The 24,445-nt window shown below is 47.3% G+C and overlaps 1 protein-coding gene across 1 annotated transcript; it reads right to left on the bottom strand.

The window, feature by feature from the left end:
• Window positions 1–689: 689 nt before the first annotated feature.
• Window positions 690–22,851, bottom strand: LOC116794105 (interleukin-13 receptor subunit alpha-2-like). Its single transcript, XM_032702470.1, has 10 exons — window positions 22,672–22,851; window positions 12,724–12,873; window positions 9,136–9,287; window positions 6,920–7,073; window positions 6,273–6,393; window positions 4,746–4,930; window positions 3,519–3,676; window positions 2,562–2,706; window positions 1,986–2,088; window positions 690–1,060 (listed from the first exon to the last, which is right to left on the bottom strand). Exons 1-10 carry the CDS (start codon window positions 22,679–22,681, stop codon window positions 1,018–1,020), a joined length of 1,221 nt encoding a protein of 406 aa, XP_032558361.1. The 5' UTR covers window positions 22,682–22,851; the 3' UTR covers window positions 690–1,017.
• Between the last annotated feature and the right edge of the window lie 1,594 nt (window positions 22,852–24,445).

Raw genomic sequence — 24,445 nt, 5'->3', positions numbered from 1 at the left:
ATTGACGCAAACTTGATTTTCTCTCTGAGCTTCCACTGCTCATTAGAAATTCCCATTTTGAATAAATGCTTCTGCAAGAAAATACGTTTTCTGGGTTTTTCAGATGAAATGAGAGCACACAAAACCTCTGTGTTTGTCTTGGTAAGTTCTTCAACCAAAAATCCTGGAATGGGCTTGGAAAAGAGTATCTTACCTAGTGATGATTTTCTTTTCTATCATCATCATAGGGAATGTTTCCTTAAAAATCAGTCAGCAATTTCATCAGCTGAATACATGGTGTTGAGAAACACCTTGATTGCTTCATTGAATTCTGGTAAATGTCCACTCCCCAGAGAAGTTTCCACATTTCGTTTGCTGGACTAACCCTCACTATTCTGAAGCATCTGCCCTTTGCAGTAGCTGTGATCATGCCTTTTTATAGCAGAAGTTCCTCTCAAGGCCTCCCCACTTCAGCTTTTCAGCAGATAAGGCATATCAGCTAATGAAATAAATAGCTCAAGTAGCTCACATTCAGAATTTAGATGCTCTCAGCAGGGCTCACCCTATTTGGGACTAGGAAGATGTGGTGAGAGCAAGGCGGGGTGCAGTGGCTAGCTGCAGGTTTTGCATGCATATAGCATTGTGTGTGAGGTGCTGCCCTTCAGTATGTGTGTCCTGGTGACAGATTTCTAAAATCCTTACAGAAGAAAAAACCCAAACAAACCCACAGAACAACGTGTTATCTTTATTCATGGCAATTTCCACTGCCTCCTTTCTCCCCTTTGCCAGGTTATTAGAAACAGCTTGCTTCAGAGTCAGCTTAAAACTCTTCCAGTTTTCCTGCAGGGTCAGTTTAAAACTCCTCCAATTTCTCTGGGTCCATTAAGGACTTGAATTGCAACAACCGGCTTCACAAATGGCAGCAGGTGGGGAAGACCCCTGAGGGCTGTGGAAAGCTCAGGGCTTCTCAGCTGCCCTTGGGATGATGTGCCAGGAGCAACCCATCCAACACAAGTGGTACAGCAGTCCCAAGCAGAGTTAACATCCCACAGACGCCTCTGATGGTTTTCCTTCTGCGGATCTGAAATGGACACAGACTGTTATTCCCAGTACCAAGAGAGCTGAGGACATGCTACAGCATCCCTGTCAGACATTGTCCCATCCCAGTGGCAATGCAGGAAGCATTTGCTTTCCACGGATTTCTTAGTAGCATCTACACTTTTTTCAAATTTCACACACCAAAACATTTGAAAGGTGGGTGCGAAACAAAGATGAAGGAGAGTGTGTCAGACTCAATGCATTTGACTGCCAAACAGGTGTTAGTTGATCTCTGATGACCACACAGAAGTATTTCTAGCCAGTTCTCCCTCATGAGTGATGCCTTAAAAAGGTATGTTAGAAAAGCTACCCACTTGCTTACATTATATGGCCACGAGGAAAAGATAATAATCATCAGTCCCGAGGGATCAGTTCTCTCTAAATGACCCCTCAGACCTGAAGAAAGTATCCAGTACCAATACTTTGGATACAGGCAAATTCATCCACTGCATCTGCTTTCCCCGTGCACCATCATTGATGTGAATGCAAACTGGGATGGGAGTGCATAGAGAATGAGGCTTTAGCCATTAAAATGGCACTTCTCTAACACAGCCAGTACAAATCTCTGCTCTTGAGTGGTTTGGGACATGATAATGGCTTTATTTATGCTGCTGTGCACGCAAGTAACTGCTGCATTTAACAGAAGCAGTCGGGGCTCCTATGAGCAGTGTTTGAGTCTCTGCTGTGAGTTTATGGGTTGCTGTAGAGGCATTTCATATCAGAAACAGACACACTTAGGAAGGTTGTTTACTGAAAATAAACTATTATTTGGTGTCCAGTCTTACAGCATCTATTAATGTTTGTCCCTTAGACATTTAATATGTTGTTTCATTTATAACTGTAGTTATAAATAGTTCTAGACACCCACAAAAAAGCACATTGCTTGGAGAGGCTGCCTTGGTGCTTACCTTTTCTTGCACTGGCCAATCAACATAAATATTATGAGGCTACTTGACAAACTCAGAATGACTGGAATGAGGATAAATAGCTGCTTGCCCTCTTTTCTGGACACTGCAAAGATAAATGACAGCAAATAAAGAAATGCTAGAATGGATTATATTACCTCTTACAAAGCGTGGGCTCAGATGCAAACTCACTGTGTCCACATTTGTTACCATCAATGTTGTTATTTATTTATTGATTGAATGATTACAGATATATACCAGGTATATAGTACTGTATAGGGTAACATACTCCTTTAGGGTAATTATTTCCTGTGTATATATGTAGTTACCACTATGTGCCTCTCCCCTGGGGAAAGCTGCTGGTGCAGAAGCATTGATATTTTGAGGTTTGCCTGCCCAGTGCCCTGGAGAGGCAAAGCTGTAGGAATGGCTGTGCTGGAGTAGGTCGAGGGTGTAACTAAGCCAGCATCCCACCTCCAGTGCTGGACACCAGCAGATACCCAGGGCAGTCATCAGCACTTGGTCCCAAACAGGTTTTATAAAGGATGTAAAAGAAACACTTTACTTTGGGTTCCATACCAGAGAAACACTCCTGTGTCCATTCACTCCAAAAGCCCTGGTCGGCACAAAAAATATTTGTTCTGCCCCTGACACGAACACATGAAACGTGGCTTTGATTTGCTCTGGGGATTGTGCAAGCAGTCTCCATTTGGGTCAACACAGGCTGAGAAACAAAGCACAGAGAATAAAAGTCAAGGAATTATGTGCCACCACCAGTAGCTCTCTGTCATGACTTGATGTTCCTGAACATACTGTCCAGGCTCTGCAAACTCTTTGATCATGTTCTGGCAATTTTAAATAATTTCATAACAGTTTTGGACTGGCTGATGCCAACAAGATGACAGTGAAGACAAATATGTTGCGAACTCTTTCTGGGGATGCCATCATGTATGTTGCCATTTATGCCTGTTAATTTAGGGAATCTTTCTTTCAATTACCTAAGAAAACTCATATGTAGAATATGGCAATTAAAGAAAAAATGTCCCTCAGTTGTCCCCTATGATTAATTAGTCCTTTTACTTTTTGCTCTCCAGACTGCACCTGGATAATGCACAAGGAAAAAAACCACCATGCATAAAAGGTGTGTTCTGTCCCAGGCCACTTCTTCTGAGAAATTCAAATTCTAGTTTTATTGGACCAAGCTGTGCCATCATAATCAAGGGAACAAACCACAACAGCCTTTAAATTTCCTTGACAACAGCTTTCTGAGATAACAGGCAGGAGATCTGAGAAAGTGCTCTCTGGGAGACTCCTGCTGGGATCTCTTCCTGCTAAAGCAAACGCTGCAGCTGGAGGTCAGGGGGTTAAGTGGGAACATGTGCAGCGGAGCAGCCGGTCAGCGCGTTCCTCCGGCAGCACCAGCCGGGCAGTGAGGAGCTGACAACACGCTGCCTGCAGCCTGGTGCCTCCCCGCTGCCATCAGCAGGGCTCCCCCACCCCTGCCCCTCCCCGTGGCACAGCGTGTGTTGTCCCTACCGCCCAGGCAGCCTTGGCCTCCCCCAGATCTTCTGCCACCTCCACCTCGTACTCCAGGCACTGGGGCGGTGTTTGGCCGCCCGGGGGGCTCCACACCACACGCAGCTCCTCGGCTGCAGACACGGACACCACCAGCTGCCTCGGGGGGGAGGGCTTGGCTGGAAGGGGGGACAAAAAGAGAGAAGGTCAAGAGGTGCACTCAGACAGCTCCTGGTGGAAAGGCTTCAGTTAATCACCACCGCCCTCCGTCCCTTTTTCCCCGTGGATGGGATTTCTGAGCTCCCTTTGCTCTCAGCCACAATGCTGGAGGAGCAGGATGTCACAGAGGCTGGAGGGTGTGTTACTTATTTTAACTCGGCACACAGGCTGGACAAGGTCCTTGTTCTGGGATGCAGTGCAGGGGTTTTGAAACACTGGGGTGTGAGCCCTGTGCTTGGCATGCTCCCCTCACATTGCAGCCAGTCAGCCCTCCCTTGGCCTTGGCCCCTGCACTTACACACCACAGCAGTGTTGGCCTGACACTCTCTGAATCCCAGGAAAGACTGGTTTATGTCAGATGCCCAAAGCCACATATGAAGTATACGGCAGCACTAATTGATTTCAAAAATCCTGCTCATTAGCCCATGGCTTAGCTGGAGGACTAGCCCTTTATTTCTCTGGCATGTGGGTGAATGCATCAGCCCATAATAAAGACCAAGCACATGTAAGGTTTGCACATCATGTTGTGCTTTGCTTCCTTTCCCTGTCTCTGACGGGTTTGAAATCCACCTTTGTTCTGACAGACCCCATCACACCTTGCACTCAGTTCCTCCCAGTCCTAGCTTGGTTTGAACAGCAACACCTAAAGAGCTCTCCTGTGCTTGCAAAGAGCAGAGCAGTGGTTTCAATTCCATCAGGAGTAAATGAAGATATTTCTGTGATGGTGCTGCTAGAGCCAAAAAACCCATAGCTGCTCTGCCATCTGCCATTTATGTCCCAAGCTGTCCAGCTGCTGAACCCAGCACTTGAAGGGACCCTCTGACCCTCCGAGGTGTGCAATGAGTGGTGTTGCTCACCTGCAAACACTCTTGGACACTGAAGTCCCGCAGAGCCCCTTCTCCGGGGGGAAATCCACCCAGACACATTACAGCCACCCACCCACATCTATTGGAGCCCCCTCACACAAGGTGTGAGCCTGGGGTGTGTGGTGGCCATGTGGGGTCCCCAGAGCCCTGCTGCTTTCATTACCCAGGTTGTGGAGGCGCAGGGTGCTGTACAGTGGCCGTAGAGGGGTGGCTGCTGCTGAACCATTGACACAAATGTTGAGATCCTGGTATTCTGCCTGGCTCAGGTTTCGCAGAGTGCAGCCCACGTTCATACCATGGTCCTGGATGTAGTGATCACACTGTGCTGCCTGGTCCAGCCCCTCGTACCTAACGGTGTGTAAGAAAACAGAAAGTAACCAAAACAAGGGCCTTCTTTACCTAAGCCTCAAGCACTGCTGTTTGCAGCCTATCTAAAGCACAGTGTCATGCATCAGTCACCTGGACTCCTACTACGGGAAAAGTATGGGGAGGAGAAAAAACCAAATTAACATGCACAGATGGCTTCCCAGGTCGGTTTGTAGGGTGTGTCAATCTCTCCCCAAGCCCACTGCTGGAGCACAGGAGGCTTTACGAGGTGCCACACTGTGACTGGAGCCAGGGAAGGATTTGGCCCCTGCTCATGGAGACAGCCATCCTCCTGTAGGACCCTTTCTGCACCATTAGCCACTGACTCTGGTCAGAAGGGTCCCCTGCCAAGTCAAAATATACTAGTAATATAAAAATTAGCTCACAGGGATCAAAGGATGCCATTGTTCCCACCCGATCTTGTTATACGATGGGTCCCAGATCCAAATGTCTGGTTTTGTTACAGCAATTAAATAAAGGTTGAGAGTTTTTGTGTTTGTTTTCCTTTTAGGCATGAATCATGGTTCTCCTCAAGCAGATTTTTGCAGTTAGCAAAATGTTTTTGAGTCAGTGCTTCTGCTTTGAAGACTATTTCCAACATCTACATGGAATCTCTTTTTAAAATGCAGCTATGCCTTTCTACACATAGCCCAATGACACGAAACCCAGGCTAACTAGCCATCCTTCCCATAGTATCATAGCAAATGAAGACCAAATACAGCATTCACTTTGTCCCAAACCACTAATTCTAGCTATGTTCCTCCTGCAGGACAGAATTTAGGCAGCAGTTTAATAGAAACAGCTGAGAAACATGCATTTTTATTACCTTTCAGCAGCATGTTTGCCTGTATGAGATGTGCTATGACAATATATTTGAAGACCAGAACTCTTAGTGGCCAAGAAGCCCCACTCTTTTTCTAGGGTTCACTGAAGCTCAGTAAGCTCATGCTGAATCCTATCCTATACATGCACTGTGACCATGGGAAATGTGCAGCCAGAACAATCCAGGTGTGTTCAGCAAAGGGAAAGCACAAGTCTCTGTGGTGGACAACATGCAGAAAACACTCCATGGGGGTGAGTAAAAGGAAAGGAGGAAGTGACCTGGCAAAGGTCAGCATGAGCCTGATTTTAAGAAAGTAAGCAGGGATTTAGTATATTCCCTTGCCAGAAGGCACGTGCTGCTTGGGACATTGTTTCAGCTCATCCTAGGGGGATTGGGCAATAGTATTGCCAGCCATAAAAGCATATTTATTGTGGCATTTTAGTACCCTGAGAGCTTCACTGGATTGCTGCCTGGGTATTTTTCTAGTTTGCTGATACATACCAATAGTATAACCCATAATGTGCTCCATGAGGAGCGAGGAGACCTGGCTGCCAAGTGCACTTGAGGTATTCCCAGTCATGATAGATGCAGTGGAAATTCTGGACCTGTGATTCCAGTTTTCCTGTTGAATGAGAAGGAAATAACGTACCAGTTATTCAGCAACGTACTGGTCAGGCCAAGCAGAAGTACCATTTTATGCCTTTGAACAATTGTGTGCTACAGTTGAAAGACAGAAAAGTAAAAGAAAGGAAAAGATAGGAAAAGAAAGCAAATGAAAGCAAAAGAAAGGAAAAGAAAGCAAAAAAAAGGCCAGTCAACGTTATTAGATAATTTTACTGCCAAGTGCTCTGTCTCTTATAAAGGCCAGTTCATCTTAGAGCAGGAAGATGCTCAACTGATCTTGTTATTCAGCAGTGGAGCTCTTGCAGGGCAACTGAGCAGAACTGGGGTGCAGACAGAAGGAAATGATCCCCAGGTACTCAGTAACCACAACCACAGCCATTGGAAGCAGAGATGCTCTGGTGCCTTATTCCTCAATAAGCCCTGCAATGTCTTTCCCATCCAGCAACCCTCAGGCCAGCATTGGTTCATGCAACAGGCTCATGCAAAGCACAAAACTGCACCAGGTATCACAGGCTGCTCCTAACCTTGCAGTGGGACTTGAAAGGTAGCATAAATCCAGTCACTTTGCACCTCCACACCACTGGTACACTGTCCTTGGAGCAGAGTCTGCACCTTCACTTCAGCAGTCCTGCTGAGGTCAAATCCAACTCTGAATTTTAGCCTCCTAGTAAAAATAACCTGGTTGAAAGACAGACTTTTTAAGCACCTCTTCTGTTGCTAAGTGGGCTGCAGAATTAGCTACCTTTGCTCTCACTGTAGCCGCAAATAGGCTCCTTTGTGTGCTCCAATGTCTCTTTACATTTCTGAGTTGCTTCACTCGCCCGGGGCTTCTCCAGCTCTATTGTACCACCTGCTGTGCCCAGCCTTGCTGGCTTTCAGTCCCTCCACCCGCAGGACACCAGCAATGACAAGAGGGAGCAGATTGCTTAAAGGGATCCCCAGCAGCAAGGAGGACTGGGGACGATCTGATGGTGACATCACTACTAATCCAGATAAAAAGCATTTGTTCATGACTTGAGATAATTAGAAACAGAAGGAACAATGTGTCTTGTAGTGGCTGGTTCCTGTGGAAAGCACAAACACACCCTGCAAAGATGGACCAGCAGCCAGGCACTGCAGCACGGGCTCACCACCGAGTACCACGGGGCTTTGTCTTTTGGGGGATTTTTGAGCACCTCTTTTGAAGGTTATTCTATTTTTTTTTTCCTCAGCTTACTCCCCTTTACTTTATGCAAGGGAAACTAAGTTGACAAGGGCTACAAATGATGGAAGTGTCACATTAGCCCAAGTAGGACAAAGTAACATGGGATCAAATGCATCCGTGTGCTGCAGCAGGAACTGTGGTGGCACAGCCCAGCAGTCCCCAAGGGTAAGAACCTGTTGAACCAGGTTTCTAGCAGACATTGATGACATCTGCTTCTGCTGATGTCCAATGAATTTTTTTCAGGCTAACTCTTCTTCATGACCTCATCTGGGGTCAAGGTTTTGGCAAGGTACCAGAGGCGATTTTTTTTTTCCTGGTCTGTAGATCTGCCTTGTATAAGACACTTTCATAACTTGTGATTTTGGGAATTCTGATGAGCTTTTTGAAACTGCAATTGTTTTTCTTTTACATCCCAGTTCCAATCATCCCAGAAGAATCTGAAGAGACTCACAGTGCTGCACATCTGGGAGTGTGAGGTGCATCATGACCAACATAAGGTTGAAGAGCACCATTCACAACTGCAATCCATAACTGACACAGGATTTTCCACCTCTGCAGGCTCCCATGGGATGTCTGGGCCAAAACCCTTTTCTGTGGCAGCCAAACACAGCCTGGCAGCCTTGGCTTTCCTGCCTTGGGTAGATGAAGCAGATGTTCATGCAGGATATGCAGAAACCATTCCAGCAAGAAGCTGTGCTCCACAGCTCTGCTGAGCCCACTGACTGCTCCCCTCTCTGCCTGGTGTCTTGAGCTGGCAAGACCTGTAGCACTCCTGCTTTAGGATTGTGCAAAAAAACCCTTCTTCCTTTCAGGATACCAACTGGGTTTTGGGTTCTTGAGGCACATCCACATTTTTCATGTGTTCCTCAGTACCCTGTGCCAACCAAACAGCCTCCTGCTGGGTTTCTCCTTTCCCCACTCCATTTACCTTCCTAACCCTGCAGCAGCTTTCATCTTCTAAGCACTCCCAAAATATATTCCTACAACCCTTCCTCTGCTATGCCTGTCTGCCACTGCCCTACTACACATCAACGTGAGAAGACTGACAATTTTATCACAGAGCTCAGTTAGAGTCAACCATATCTGAAAGACAAAAGTAAATGGTAATTGGAAAGTCCCTTTTGGGTAAAGGGAATGTTAGAACATTAGGATAATTAATGAAACTTAACTTCTATTTATTCACCACTTTGCATCCCTAAGGATCTGTTGACACTGAGTTTTGGTTCCAGCCCTGTAAGGATGTTTTAGAAAGTGTAATGTCTTTTACAATGAAGAATGATATTAAATGTTATTGGATTATTTTAGGCAGCAAACACCCCGCCCTCTGACAGAAATAGCCCCTTCTCTGGATGCTGCTGCTGTTACATTTCAAAACACATTCCTGTTTGGCAAAAGGTTCAAACCACTGGAACAGCCTGGCTTTTTCATGGAAAGCTGGAACTGCTTTGGTACCACGCCTCCTTGAAAGGCAAACATAAACCTGTGCAGGAACTGAAGGCAGAACAACAGGGTGGATTTAGGAGGATTAACTCTTACCTTCCAGTCTGTATCACCAGTGTTGCGATATTCAAACTTGTATTCTACTGTGCATTCACTGGAGGTTTGTACATCGGGTGGAGGTTTCCACTCTATATCGAGAGGACCTAAAAGTCCGGGGTCGGTGATCTCAAGGTCTCGTGGGGGAGCAACTACGTTAAAAAAAAAAAGCAGAGAGTAAAACAGAATGTCAGAGTAAAGAAAACAAACAAAAAAACAGTTGTGGAGTTTGATGATATGACAAAATCAGCTGCTGGATGTGAAGTGCTGCTGGTTCAGGTCCAGCCCTGGCTATTTAATAGCCTGTTCTCCACAAACCTGCACAAGCTCTGCCCCCAAAAACCAGTTTTTGCTGATGCTCCAAGAAAATACTCAAGGACCATTGGAAAGGCCCAGAGAATGCCACTTCTTTGACATTCTTTTCCAAGATGCTTTAAGCAAAGCAACTGTCCTTGGATGACCTTTCATGTCCTGTATTTGCATACCTTTAACTCATTATATTTACCAACTTTCAGGACAAGTATCTGCAAACATTGTGTTCAGCACATGCATCAACACAGGATGACAGATCATAGCATGCTGTCAGAGGGATTTATATTCCTTAACTGTAACAGACACAAATCATCCGTATTGCTTTAAATATTACTTTCAAGTATATTAAAGATTAATGAAAAAAAAAAGGTAAAAAAGCAGAAAGTTAAAATCATTCTTATTTTGGACATGTATCAGCTATGCAAAAATGTACCTTTACAGTCAGCCTGGCTTTTACCAAGGTATTGTAAGGTGCTGCTATATGCTAATAAATCTGTATTATAGATTAATTCCATACTAGGGCAGATCCAGCTCTGTGTGGAGCCATCATTCATACAAAAAAAGCTGTTTGGCTACTCAGTTTTATTAGCTCAAACAAAGCCAAATTTTGTAACATCTAAGGTCATTTTTCTCCGCTGTCTAAAGGTGAGATTATCCATCTGGTTTCTACCTATCTGCTGCATGATACACTTTATTTCACAGTGATTTGGAGCCCATCTCCTGGTAGTGTCAGTCCAGCATTGCCACCACTTCTCTGTTTGAATCTGGCCTCCAGGTCACTGGCTCCTCTGACACCTTTTTCACGTCTTCATCAGGATTTACACCACTTTTCCTTTTATTTTTTTTCTATAAATCCAGTGTGAAAGCAGACGCTGAGAATATTTTTCAGTGGAAGATGGTGACATAAATCAAACTTTAACGTGCTCCTTGGAAAGTTTGCAGGGTACATCGCTGGAGGCTTTGTTTCTTCTGTGGGAATTCTCCAAAATGAAACACACTCCAGGCAGCAGTTTTAAGATCCCACTTTTCCCAGCATGTAAAGCTCCATGGGAGATTTGTTATTACAGGAGATGTCAAAGTAGGAGATCATGGCAATGTATTTAGGACGATGCTGGAGCCGGGAACAATAGACTATAATGATTCAGAGAAAAATTAGATTTTATGTATTTTTCTGTGTAACAAGGACTCTCCCTCCCACAACTGTGAGCCCTGTGTTCCAAGGTGAGTAGTGGGCTTGCTCCAGCTCCAGTGGGGCACAGCCCTGCACATGCAGCATCTTGTATTCATTTTCCTGCAGAGGAGAGGATCTGATATGGCTACACTGAGACAGGCACAGACTTCCCAGTGTGGGCAGAGGAGAGGAAACAGAGGCACGGGCAGCTCTGCCTATGCAAAGGGTGCTCAAACTGGGCTCTTGATGAGCATGGGAGTGGGGGCAAGGTGAGGGCATCTCACACACCTCCCAGGGCTTAGCAGACATGCAAAAGCACCAGAAGCAGACTGGGGACAGCAAGTCTGCAGGAACAGTGCTCCAAGAGCTGCAGCTGCTAAAAATGAACAAGTGGCTCATCCAGAATGGCCATTTACAGCCAGACTGAGGAGGGAGGGGGACAAAGGCACAGAGATGTTCCTCCCAGCAGCCAAACCAGGCTGAGAGCCATGGGGGCCAGCAGGAGGGAGAACTTCCACACCTGCTGGCAGGGCTGGGAGCTGAGCTCTCCCATGCTTGGGAAGCTCCTCCTGAGTGGATAAATTGCAGCAATGCAAACAAGGAAGCAAAAAGCTAGAAGCCTTTCTCATGAGTCTGGTGATGAGCTGTCAAGAGGGGATTAGATTGGTCAAAACTGGAATTTCTGACTGGAAATGATAATGCTCTGAAATTTATTTACATCCTGATCTTGAGCAAAACAGCCATATTTTCCCTAAACAATTGCTATTGTAAACAGCAACTCTTGCAAAATAAATTTTGATTGGATTTCAGAGGGAACAGAAAAGCTTCTTTTTGGAATGTGACTTGCATTCTGGAATCTGATTGTTTTTTAAATGTCAGCACTGCCTCTTGCAGTTTCTCATTCTCACAATAATACATTACATTACCAGTCTCACTCACATCATTCAGACAGGACAGAGGACTAGAAACACTCTATTTCATTATCCAGCCTTGAAGGAAAGCTGCTCCTGAATGTTTCTTGAAAAAAACTAATTAACAACTTGTCTCCCTGAGGCTTCTGGTGGTGACTCAGGTAGGGATGTGCTGGCAAGACAGTCACAGCCCCCATGGCCACCCCTCCTTGGCTGCTGGGCACGCTCCTGCCAACATCACTGCCTTGGTGACACACCCCTGCTGATCCCCAGCTGCCTCCCACCACTTTGCTCCACGCCGTGCCATTGTCTGAGGTGGTGCAAGCAGCAGGAGGGTTTGCAATTTTCCGCCTGTTTTGCCAGTGGGAAAATTGCAGCCTGTCAGGTGCCCCCCATACGTCCCTGCTGTATGTCTGCACTTCTCTGTGCTGCTCACAGAGGCTGCAGGTGAGTCTCATGTTTTCAGAAACCCATTTTAAGGCCAGTGTGCTTTGCTCAGCGTGGCAGTGGCATGTTTGCTGGCAGATTTCTGTCCATGCTGCCTGGTAGGACAGGGAGCCTCTCAGTGGCCTCCTGGACAAGTTTTTTACCTCTGCATCTTGCACTGTGTGTGGCAGGGAGGGCCAGACCTGCTCACCATCCCTCTGGAGAAGGAAAGTTTTTGGGTGCAAAGCCCCAGCTAACAGAGGCCAAAAGACTTGGGGCTGGCAGGTGCAGTGCAGCAAAGAGGTGCTGGAGGGCTTGAAGCAAAGAGTGCTTGAAGAGCCATTGCCATGGATGACAGCTTGCATAGAAACACTTTTTAGAAGAAAGTATTATTCTCCAACTATGATTAAGCCTTGTGTTTCTTACACCTAGCACAGTCTGTCCAGCTGGGACCACACTCAGGAGCATTGATGTATCCGAGCAGTATTTATATTTGATATCTCTGTATCAAACAATATATTCACTGTGTACCAAAGGCAGTTTCTGTTCCTTTCAAATTCACTCAGAAAAATATCCACTAAACACATAAAATATGTTTAGACAATGGATTACAGGTGCATAAATCAGCCATTCACTGCAAAACACACACATACACACACACACACATACACGCACGAGAAGCTTTGGCTGAAGGATTAACTTCATAAAGAGCCCAAGTGAACATGAAGCAGGGTTAGGCAGGGGCACAAAGAGCACGCTGGGTTTTACCTGGGGTGTGGGAGGAGGAGGAGGTCACCACACAGCCCCACAGCAGCATCACGGAGAGAGTGTAGAGCCTCTGGGGAGCCATCTGGAGGTAGGAGGTCCGGGGTTCCTCCGGAGCCGGAGGACTGGTCCTGCAGCACGTGTGCGAGGGGGCTGGAGAAACAAAGCGGAGTTCAAAGGCTTCAGCACATCCGCGGAGCCCGGGTGTTCCCTCTGCAGGCTGAGCACTGACAACAAGCGCCTTTTCACTCGTTTACCAGGTCGGATTAATCATTTCCCAGGGGACTCTTATTTGCAACTTTTGCTGATGACAACACAGGGATGGCTTTGGCTTCATCTGACATAGTTTCTGGCTAGCTAAGCACAGCCTCTTCAGTCACCGAGCTGCCTGCTGAGTGTCTTCTGCAGAAAGAGTGATTCAACTGAGAGACTGACCCCCTACAACAGGATGTGCCTTGGACCAATGACATGTTCATAAAAAAAGATCAAAACCAGAATGACTGAGCCTGCCCTTATCCAATAAACGGACATATCTTATGCAACTATCACCAGCCTTTGTCTTTCCTCTTTCAGGAATTGGTAGGAATGATAGGAATGCTTGTGAGAATTCTTAGTTACCATAATAATTTTTGAAGGGGAGATGGGGACTGAGGGGGAGAGGAGCAGAGTTTCCAGGAAAGGGACTACTCCTTCCCTCAGATTTCAGGCTGAAGGTGGTTAGGAATTACTGCCTGTGGATACTGCCAGCTCAGCATGCTTCCCTATGCCAGAAAGTATTGGATTACAGGTTTTTAGGCACGTGGGCTTTAATTTTTTTGCATATAGATACAGGTACAGGTATAGATAGATGGGGACGGAGAGAGAGAAATATATAGATATAGATACAGATATAGGTATATAAATATCTATAGACATAGATATTAATCTTTCTGAAAGCTTGAGGCCACTGCTTGAGCTCCTCTTGTGTAAGAACTTGGCATCTGTGTGAGCAGACACCGCATCTCTGAGATCTATTCAGGTTACAAACTCACTTTACAATGACTCCACAACCTTGGCTAAGATAAGTGGACTCCCAGGTCATACTCTGGCACAGCTGCTTAGTCAGCACCTGCAGCCACAGGGTGTCAATGTGGAAACGGGGCTCTGCTGAATGACAGAACTTCCAGTCAGAGGGAACTTTAGAAATCTGAGGACTGGGGCCAACATTGAGAAAAGTGAATCAGAGGAGCCAGAGGAGACAGGTTGTGCTGGCAGGGGTGTGTGTGTGTTTTAAATTAACCAGAAATTCTAGCTGGCAACACATGGCAGCAACTAAAAATACACAACAATTTTAACAGCTAATTTCAATTTAAATTAATGTCAAATCCCCCAAATCCAGCACATAATTGTAATTGTTACATCACATAAGTCAATCACATATGTATAAATGTTTTATCACATAAGTTACATAAGTTACAGCAATTATTACTACAGCAATTTTTCTGTTTCAGTGTGAAATGAGAATGTATGGAGAATTTTCAGTCAGAAGAAATGACCAAAATTACATCCTAACATATCAAACACAACATAAAACTTGTGTCAGTACAAACCTGGCTGTTTGGATAAGTCTCTGTCTCAGAAGGGTCTCCAAATTCAGTCCAAGGACTCGGTGATGTGGAGAGCTGGCTGACAGAGCTGGGGAAAGGAGCAGCTGTAATCCAGAGCTGGTGAGCAGCAGCATCCAAGGGCTGCGTGTGAATGTTGGTGGAGGAAGCTTTTTTTAATTTCCAATACAGTCACTTTGAATGTATTCATACGGTTTCACAAGGCAAGCCAAAATAAACAAAGGCTTTCACTGCAAGATTTAAAATCATCAGAGCTCTTACCTGGGCCTCCAAGTGCATGGGAGCCCATCTGCCTCTGGAATGCTGAGCTGCCTCATGGATGCTCTGCTCAAAACTTTGTAATTCATAGAAATTTTGGGGTTTTTAAAGGGGACTCCTCTATTCTCCTCGGGGATCAGGTGCCTCACTGCAATGTTACTGCCCTTGCCACACGATCAGAGGCTTTACTAAGCCGGCACCTGAGGGGTCACTGCTGGGCTTTATGAAGTGCTGGTGCCAGCTGTTGCTGTTACTGTGCTGCTGTGGGTCAAAGATGTGCTTGAAATATTGAAATGATTCACTGAGATGAGAACCAAATGGCAGGAGGAGGGTGGGCTCTGTGCCCTGGTGACACACGGCGGGCCCGGCAGTGGAGCCACGGCCCCGCATCCCCCCTCAGCCCCACATGTCGCCTCAGCCCACGGGGCTCCAGCTGGGGGTCCCCAGGGCCAGCCCTGGTGTGACCCACCATGGTACCTTCCCATGAGCTTGATGGCTCTGGAGCAAGTCCAGCCTCTCTTGCTCTCAGGGCTCTGCAGAAAATATAGAGAGTTCTCCATCCCCTCACCCCTCTCCTGTGGGCTGGGCATATCACACGAGCCTTGTATGGCCATACCTGTCACCATCTACTTCATCCCTCCCTTCCTGCATCGCCCTGCAGGAAACATGACCTTTTTTACATGTAATTTTTTTCTTAAGCTAATTGCTGCTACACAGATCACCACCAATGCTCTGTAGGCACAGCTGAAAGTGAAAGGGCCAAACTTTATACAAGATAAAGACGGGGAGCAACCTATGGCTAGGATTTGGAACAAGCAGCTCAGAGAGGTATGGCAGCACAAGCGAAAGCACAAGACGTTTTCTGACAGACAGAGGTTAAGAACAGCCTTGGCTCCAGCCTGGAGAACTCTGTGCAAGGAGCAGCGGCTTCAACCACACCTGGTTTGCCCCAGGGGAGGATTTTCTCACCGAACACGTCTTGCTGAAAAACAACCTGATGATTCCTGTTGCTGTACTAAGGATGATGGCCAGCAATGCATGGGCCAGCCATCTCCATGTTGCCTTGTGTGAGCTGAAGGAATTTGGCTGCAGCAGCTCCCATCCAGGAGGGGCAAAGAAGGACGTTGCAGAAAGAGCGGAGCTGTGGCGCCCATGCCCTGACAAGCAATGGGCTGTGGCTCAGGCTGCATCTTCCCATGGGCAAATTTAGGCTTATTGAGAAACAGTTCAGACATGCAAAGAATGTGAGAAGTAGTGTCAGGAACTGAAGGAGTGCTTCTTGTCAGGAAGAAAACTCTCCTCCAAGCACCAAGACTTACGGTGTCGCTGTTCGATTTGAGGCCCGAATGAATGACTTATCACTCCCCAGTTGTAGTCAATGGGAATGTTTTGGAGCAGCAAAGGCAGGATCAGAGCCCTTTCCACCTGTCAGGAATCCTCTCCATTGCCAGCCTGCTGCCCTGGCTGTGCAGACCTCAGGGGGCACAGTCACCTTTCGGGTGTGGAGCTGTTCCCATCACCTCACAGTCATTTGGCTCTGGCTCCAACAAGATGCTGTGGCAGTAGGTGACAATGGGGAGAGCACGACCGTTCAAAAGAGAACTTTTGAACTTTTGGGACTTCCAAGGCAGTTGCAAGGAAAATTTCAGAACCTTTCAACCTCTTACTGTGCCAAAGGTAAAAAGTGATCCCCTATGTCTGGCTGTAAAAACTGCCTCCAGGAACAGACACCAGGGGCTGTGTGCTGGGTGACACCATGGCTTTGAAAACAGAGAGGAGTGTGAGGAAGAGCACTCGAACTGTGAGGACCAGTTAGTCCTGATGGGTGCCAAAGGGAGCTCTGAGGTGTGGAACCAGCAAGCTCATGACCCACTACTGTCCTGATCTGCAGTGGCATTTGGTTGGGAAACAACCCCAGAAGGCCATGGGGGGTTTACCTGTCATTGGTGATCTTCCTTCTCATCTTTCCACAGCAAAAAGTAGCAGAAATGAGTCATGCTAACCCTGAGCCCTGTGAACTTGGAGGATAAGGGGGTTGTGAGTGAATTCTCCCTTCACTGAAATTGCACAGTGCTGGTTGTTTTTTTCCTTTTTGCTTTCTGAAAAGGATGGGGGGAAAAAGTCCCTTGCTGCTGGTAAATGGCCCTGCTTTCAGAGTTTTGTAAGATTAGAATTTAACATTCATGTATTCTTGTTGTGTAAGCTATTTAAGCAGAAAAGGTCATCCTGGGCAGATCATTTGAAACAAATGGGAACCATTTGCCAGCAGGGTGAATGCCAGTTCCTGAGTGCAAGAATTGGGTCAATTCCTGAGAAAATTGGGTTGGAAAAAATATGTAGTTGGGATTTGCAACAATAGGGCTCCACAATACAGCCATTGGTGCTGGAGCACTGTGAGGGACCAGTGAGTGCAGGTTGGTGCTGAACAGTGCCTGCTGGTCCAGCCTCCTCTGGCCACTCTCCTGTCCAAAACAATTCCCTTTGCAAACTACGGGTGCTTCTCTCTTCCTCTCTTTGTTCTGGTACCTGATGCTTGTGTTTCTGCCCCTGCCAGAGTCAGTGCAAACCCCAAGCTGGTCCTGGAGGAGCTCAGCTGAGGGCACACTGGAGAGGATCCATGCCCCATTCCAGCAAAGCCCATGTGTAGGAGAGACATCAGTGGCTCAGGGCACACCTCTGCATAAAGGCCACATACTCAGACCTTGGCTTGTACCAACCTTACCGACTGTAGCTGTCAGCAACGCCCCAGCAAGCTGTGGGACAGGCGAGGGCAAATCCCTGCACATGCTGGACCAGAGCCTTATGGCCTGGAGGTCAGGGCAGGGACAGGCAGGCAATTTGCAACCTACTGACAATTCTGTAAATGGGGTTCTGTTGCAAAAGACTCCGTCATGAAGTGATGACAGGCTCATGGAAGAAGATGTAACTGAAACCAGACCAGCCCTGGCTCACCAGCAAGCCCTGGGAGGGTGCCCTGGCAAAGCTCTGAGCTGTCCCCAAGTGCTGTGGCTGGTGGCATCACTGCTGGCTGGGCTCAGCCCCTCACTACTCTGCCCTCCTGTGCCCACCTTTCCTTGGAGCCCCACGGCATCAGCAGCAAGACACTTCTGTGCCCAGCAATGGGAAAAAACCACAGGGATTGTTTCCTGTTTGTCTGCCTTCCCTGTTGCAACTGTATTTGGAAGTTGACTCCTCTGGTTTGCTCATGAATTAGATTTTTTGGGATTTGTCAGCTGGGTGACTGACTCCTGGAGTCATTATGTGCTCAGGAACATCTCACAGAAGCTTCCTCCTCCTCCAGGAGCCTGGTCAGGTCCCAGAGCCTCACAGCTGCTCTGCACTAAAGCCCAGGGAAAGCAGACTTGTAAAAGTGCCTCCAGGCTGAATAAGAAATTCCAAAGAGCAGAGAGGCCCCTGAGCTGGGTTCTTGGACTCTGACAGATATGCAGCTGCATGCAGAAATTAAAAAGTGCTTCTGCAAAAATCTGCTTCTGTTTGACGAAATAAAGGAACAGCAGCATCATTGCTGAAACATTTCATTGCAAATGGCAAAGTGGTTGGCAAAGATCATTAATGGAGCGAAATGCAAAAAATGGGCCAAATCTCTTTTGGTTAAAATATGTTTGATATATTCATCCCATTTGTGCTACATTGGTTCTGTCAAGCAATCCATTGTCATCCTAGATTAAAATACGGGGATGTGATAGTTCAGAATAAAAGCTTTCAACTTTGCAATGCAGGTCTATGTTTAGAAGCAGCTTTCTATTTGAGCAAAATAAAAACTAAAAGGCTCCAGCTATGAACAGACCATTTGGTATCGAATAGCATGAGTCATTTGATCCAAAGGGATGGTTTTGAAATTGCCAGTGGCATGGAAAATCGATGGCTTGTAAAAGCCTCTTAACTGCCTCATGTTTCAGGGAAGCCAGTCTCTTTTACAGAACTTGCATTAAACAAGCTCTTTCCAAGGCACCGGAATAAAGGACTAGGTAATTCTGAACAGACCTGTGGCCTCCAGCATAGTGTTATGGATTGCACTGGAAAGGGGATGTCACCGTGAGGAGATGTGCTAGGAAGAGCAGCAGGAGGCAGTGGAGACAGACTGAGTGTTGCAAGAAAAGAAACCCCTTCTTTGCACTAATGAATTAAACACTTACAGCTATCATGGGTTTTCAGGAAATGGTGGACAGAATCCAGACTCTCTAGCAATGCACAGTGTCAATATTTACATTTTTGGTGAGTGGAGACCTCAGTTTTCCATATTTCTTTGCTGATGGCTACTATCCTGGCTTTGATGGCATCTTAGAAGGGGACAGCAGCTGTTTGAATGTGCCTGTATCATGTAGGCTAACAAGGCAGCTACCACAGAGCTGGCTCTGCTGGAATCTTTGCTTTCTGTAATCAGTGTTGTTCCCAGAAAGACCCATCCAGCTGAAAGCTAAACAACACGCACTCCCTCTCCCTCTCAGATGACTCCATGGCAGGTTCCCGGCTGTGTATGAGGTACCCCTTACACACATCCATCACCAGCTCCCTGCAATTCCCAGTGAAATGGTTTCTGTGTGGAACATGTCTCCTACCTTGGGAACACACCCTGACCAAAGTGTCCACATCCTGCTGGATCCTGTCTTCACACTGAGTCATCTTCTGCTCCTTGAGCAGTTTCTTCCACAACCTGTACATGCCCTTTGCCCACACAGGGACTTGCTCTGACTCTCCCTCTCCTGCAGCTGGGCTTGGGCTGGGGGTTTAGCAGAGCCTGGGAGAATAATTTTGTTCTTATTGTGGCACAGTGTCAGTTCTAATACAGGACTCAGTGACTGGATTCTGCTCTGGCACACCAGAGCACGTAAAACTTTTGTGGAAAAGATTTACAAGGTGTGTTGAGGAATTAAACTGCAGCAACCAACACGTGTAGCTGCACTTGGGAACCAGCCTATGTCAAAAATAGGCTCCAGGGGCCGGGGGTGTGCAGGGTAGGCTGGGGAAATGCTGGGGACCAGCAAGCTGGAAGGGGACAGAAGCACAGCCTGGCATGCCAGAGCCCAAATTCTGCTGCTAAATGCACCAGGGCATTACAGAAATAACTGAAATGAAGTTATAAAGCTGGCAGAGCAAAAACTTCTGATGAACATGCCACAAATACATCCAGAGAGAGATGTAAAAGAAGCTAAAAGTTATCTCCAGAATAGAAAGGCCCTGCCACAGCTCCCAGCAGGAGCTGGGACAGGCAAAGACCCACTGTCTGTGTGCAGAGCTCTGCTACACAACTGCTCTTGGCAGACCTGGCTGGTCCCAGCACCACGAGCACTGCTTGCAACTGGGTCCTGTGGCTATGGCAGGCTCTGCCACGGGATACAGGGTTTACAGGGAAAATCTGTGCATCCCTGTTCCCAGAAAGGTGCCATTTCCCCTATTGCTCCTGTTCCTCCCTCTCTGCAGACTCAGATCTGTGCTGCCCAGAGTTAGTGGGAGCTGCTGGCCCTGTGCAGCAAAGCCCAGGGCTGCTCCAGGACCACTTCCTGCTCTTCAGGCAAGAGCAGACAGAAATAACACCTCTAACCCAGGAGACTGAGCTCTGAGTCCATCTGGAGCAGAGAACATGAAAACATCCAAAGATAAATTGTTCTCATCCACACTGTCTCCCCCTGCCTGCCCCACAGGTCGGGCAGGAGCCAACCACAGCCTCCTGGGCTCTGACCATGTAGGTGCTCATTAACAGTTAGAAAACAACCTCCACTTGCTTCCTCTCACCAAATCCTGCTGTGGGGAAGATGGATACAGCTGGTCCCCCACCTGGCCCAGAGGCTGCCTTAGGGAAGTCCTAAATCTTCCCACCACATGGCTTTGAGCCCGGCTTCAAAAATGAGTTTACCTGGAAAGGCACAGCTCTTAAATCTCTGTGCAATTCTGAACCCAGCTGCAGTTCCTGGACTGTGCAGAGCAAGCTCCCAGGCTGGCTGCCATGGTGCTGTTGCAAACCTGAGTGCAGGACCATGCCCAGAGCCTGGTGCCGTTCCATGAGAGCAGTTGTGTCACCAGAGTGACGGCACCAGGAATCCAACAGCTGCTGCAGTGCTGAACACTGGAGGGGGGCTGACACATCACTGGGACTCTCTTGCCAGGGCCACACTCAGCCTTTTGCCTGCAACGAATGCCCAGGTCTCATCCCAGTGTCCCTCCAGCATGTGCTGCTGGCAGGCATTGCACCAATATCTCCACTGGCCACCTGACCTGCCTTGTACCATTTTTTTTTCCCAGCAGCATTTGCCCCCCAAGTAATTACTTTTGTGGTAAAAGTAGAACCATAGAATCATAGAATATACTGAGTTGGAAGGGACCCATCAGCATCATCGAGTCCAAGTCCTGGCCCTGTGGTAATTACTTCCAATCTTGTTTTCAGGTTGTTCCAGAATTAAATAGACATATTAAAAAAAAAAAAGAGGTTGAAGTTGTTATTTAAACAGAAACATTTTGCATGAAGGGCTTTCACAGTAACTATGAAAACAAGTCTGGCAGCAGAGCAAGACACTGCAGATTGGCCCTGAGGCTGTGCATGGGGAAAGCAACATGATGGGCAAAGCAGCATCCCCAGTGTGCAGAGAGCAGCTGCCTCTGATGGCACCAGCACAGGCAGCAAAAGGAGCCAATGCTCCATGTCACCATTCAGGCCTTCCTTCACATTCTCAAAGTAAGGACAGACTCCTGGCTTTCTCCTGTTTCATCTTTTGAAAGTGATTTTTCCTCCTCAAGCCTCCAAGCCCTTGGGATAAGCAAAATAAATTTCCCTTCCCTTCTCCTTTTAAACTGCATCCAATGTCTTGTACTGGAGAGTTAACAGAGATGTTGGCAGAGGTCTTCTGGTGCAATCACCATGCAGTGGGACTAACAAGAGAAAAGACAGATATTCTGTACATTGAATGCCCTGACCTGGGGTGCCAGGGGACCTGGCAATTCCCACTCTCCTAATTTTTACCTCCTGCCTCTGTCTCCAGTGGGGATGCAGCACTGCCACTGCCGTGGGCAGGGCAGGATCTGCCGGGGGCTGAGCATCCATCACCCCACAGTCCCTACTGGGCTCCAGCACATGCAGGGCAGGCACATCCCACAGGGAGACCAGGACAGCCAAGTACCCCTGGGAGAAGTGCTCCTGGCTGGGAGAAGTGCTCTTTCCTGCACAGTTCAGCTGGTGAGTCCTGGAGGCACCTCACAGCCAGAGTCTAATCCTGCCTTTGCTGCCATGAGCAGGATCTGGAGCCAGTTCCAGAGGGTTGAGTGCAGGGTCAGGGCATGAGCAGGGCAGCTGGCACAGGCAGGGGAAAGGGCAAGGTCCAAATAACCATCAGAGAATCATCCTTGAACCCTGAGCTGCAACTCAGAGCATTTAAAATAGCATCTTCCCAGGGGTCAGGTGTTTTTTTCCTGGAGTGTGAGGGGACAGCAGTGCTGGCCTCCTCTCCTGTGCCTTCCCCATCCCATATGGTGACCAGGAATCACCAATGCAAACAGCAGCCCTTTATGGCTCACATAAATATCTTATTGGTTTCCCTTACGCGTGCAGATCTTTGACATTCAACCCAAAATAACTGCCTGGGGAGGACAGACAGCCCCTCCATGATATCTGCTGACAGCTCTTTTCAGCAAGCCAGTGCTGAATTAGGACAAGCCTAAGTAGTGTTAATTATATGAAAAGGTGTTTAAATCTTCCCATGAAAGAAAAAAATATAAGACACTTAAGTTAGGAATGACACAGGAAGGATTTCAGAACATCCAGAATGTGGCTGGAAAGGGATGAGACACATTGGTCCAACAATGGTGTAAACATACACACAAATACACACATGCTTGTTTGAAAATACATAGTTTAAGCATCCCCATGAACTCTGTGCAGATACAACAAAAGTTATTTCAAGAACACAAATACCAGTGCCACTTAAAAATAAAGAAGTGCTGGAAAACTCTTTCAAATTTATATAGAAATTATGGTACGTGTCAATCCATATTCGGCACTACACTTGAACAGCTACACTGAGTTTCAAACACACAATCACAAAAAATAAAATTAAAATATAAAGTAGTTATGGCTTACCATAAGGCATCAGGATTTTCCTTTGAGCCAGGTATCACACAACACAAAATATTTATTAGCTCTTAAAAAGCAAAAACTGGAACAGTAAAACAGAAGAAAAAGTCCTGCATATGTTCCTGTTTCTAGAGAGTAAGATTCAAGCAGCTGCATGTGAACAGTCAGCCTGAAAGTGTTTTATGTGCAGAATGCACATGAAGAAATAGGGAAAACCACCAGTGCTCACAGGCATCTGGCTCAACATCCCCTCCCAGGGAGCAGAGTAAGCACAATACACTCATGGGTTGTAGTAAACAGCTCCACAACGATGTGTGAGGGATTTTCCTGCCACAGGGTGCAATTTGATCAGGAAAACCTTGATTAGCGGGAACTGAAGAGTTTCGTGGTTCCACCGAATTTCCAGCAGACTCCTGCCTGGCTGTGGGGAGCTCCCAGAGGTGCTGGGCACCCCAGCTCAGGGACAGTGCCACAGGCAAACCCGGGCAGCAAGGGGCTTGCTGGGGGCTCTGGGGTCTGAGAGCTGGGCAGGGGCTCTGGGTGAGCAGATGGGAAAACCTTGACAATCCTGGCTGGTCTGGGAGGTTGCAGGTCCTCCCAGCTCCCATCACCTGCAACGTGGTGACTGCTGCAGGTCTGCACATCCTGGACCAACATCAGCACCTCAGCTATGCACAGACAGGTCTCCACAGCCAGATGACAGCTGGACCTCCTTATTTGTGGGGGAAAAAAAACCCCAACAAACAAAAGTGTTGTAAAATAAAACACTTTTTGTCCAGTGGGAAATTTTGTTGTTTGCATGGGGCTCCTTGACCAAAGAAAAACCTCGCTCCATTGTTATTCTCCTGAGAAATATGTTTTGACCAAGGTCCTGACCAGATGACTGTTGCTTTCAGACAAGCAACAGAGAGCAGCTGGAAAAATCTGCCTCAAGCAGCTACAGGCAGACGTGACACTGGTGGGATGGAGCTGATTCACTGAGAGCTCAGACCTCACGTCCTGAGGAAGATGCTGGCTCTCCAGCTATAAACTGTTATCATGCTGAAGAAGGACCTGCTGGCAGGACTGCTCTCCAGGGAGCTGCAGATGCAGCTGGTTGGTCCTCCCCAGCACCAGCTGGCCAGTGAAATCAGGAAGAGGTTAGATTTCACAGGAATAATTTTTCTTGTGGATGTTTTTACACAGGTTTGTTCTGCAACAGGAAATATGATTAGGGGAAAAGAGCAGAGCAGACTCTTGTGTTAGCACTGAAATCCCTGTATGGTCCAGGACACGGCTCCATTAGGGAGCAGTGAAAAGGAGAGCAGAGGAACAGTAATCCAGGGGAGATGGATGAGCTGCTTTGCAGCTCTGCTCTCTGCAAGGCATTCCTGGCAAGGTGCCTCTCCCCAGCAGCTGCTGCAGGACTGTGGTCTGCCAGGGAAGGTGAGGATGGGATAACAGAGCCTCTTGCCAGGGTGGTCTGGCTAATCCTGCTCAGCTGTGCCTGGAAAGGCAAGCTGTCCCCTGCCATGCTGGTAGTGGGAGAGCCCAATTCCAGTCAGAGGTTTCCCTGGGATGTTGGAGCCAGAAGGTTTTGCCAGAAAATTTATCAGCAATTTATAGCACTGATGAAGGATTAGGTCAACGTGACCAGACCTGAAGGTAACACTGCTCAAAGCTCTACAAAAGCACAGCAGATTAGCAAAGCCAGAGCCCTGGGTGGGCTGTTCCCACACGAGTCTCCCAAAGTTCCTTTTTAATAGGGGCTGTGTTGGGTTTGTCTTCTGGAGAAGTTCAC

Source organism: Chiroxiphia lanceolata, chromosome 14 (assembly GCF_009829145.1).
Source record: "Chiroxiphia lanceolata isolate bChiLan1 chromosome 14, bChiLan1.pri, whole genome shotgun sequence".
Lineage (NCBI taxonomy): Eukaryota > Metazoa > Chordata > Aves > Passeriformes > Pipridae > Chiroxiphia > Chiroxiphia lanceolata.
The sequence above is the reverse complement of the archived record's forward strand: the minus strand, read 5'-3'. Positions and strand labels throughout refer to the sequence as shown.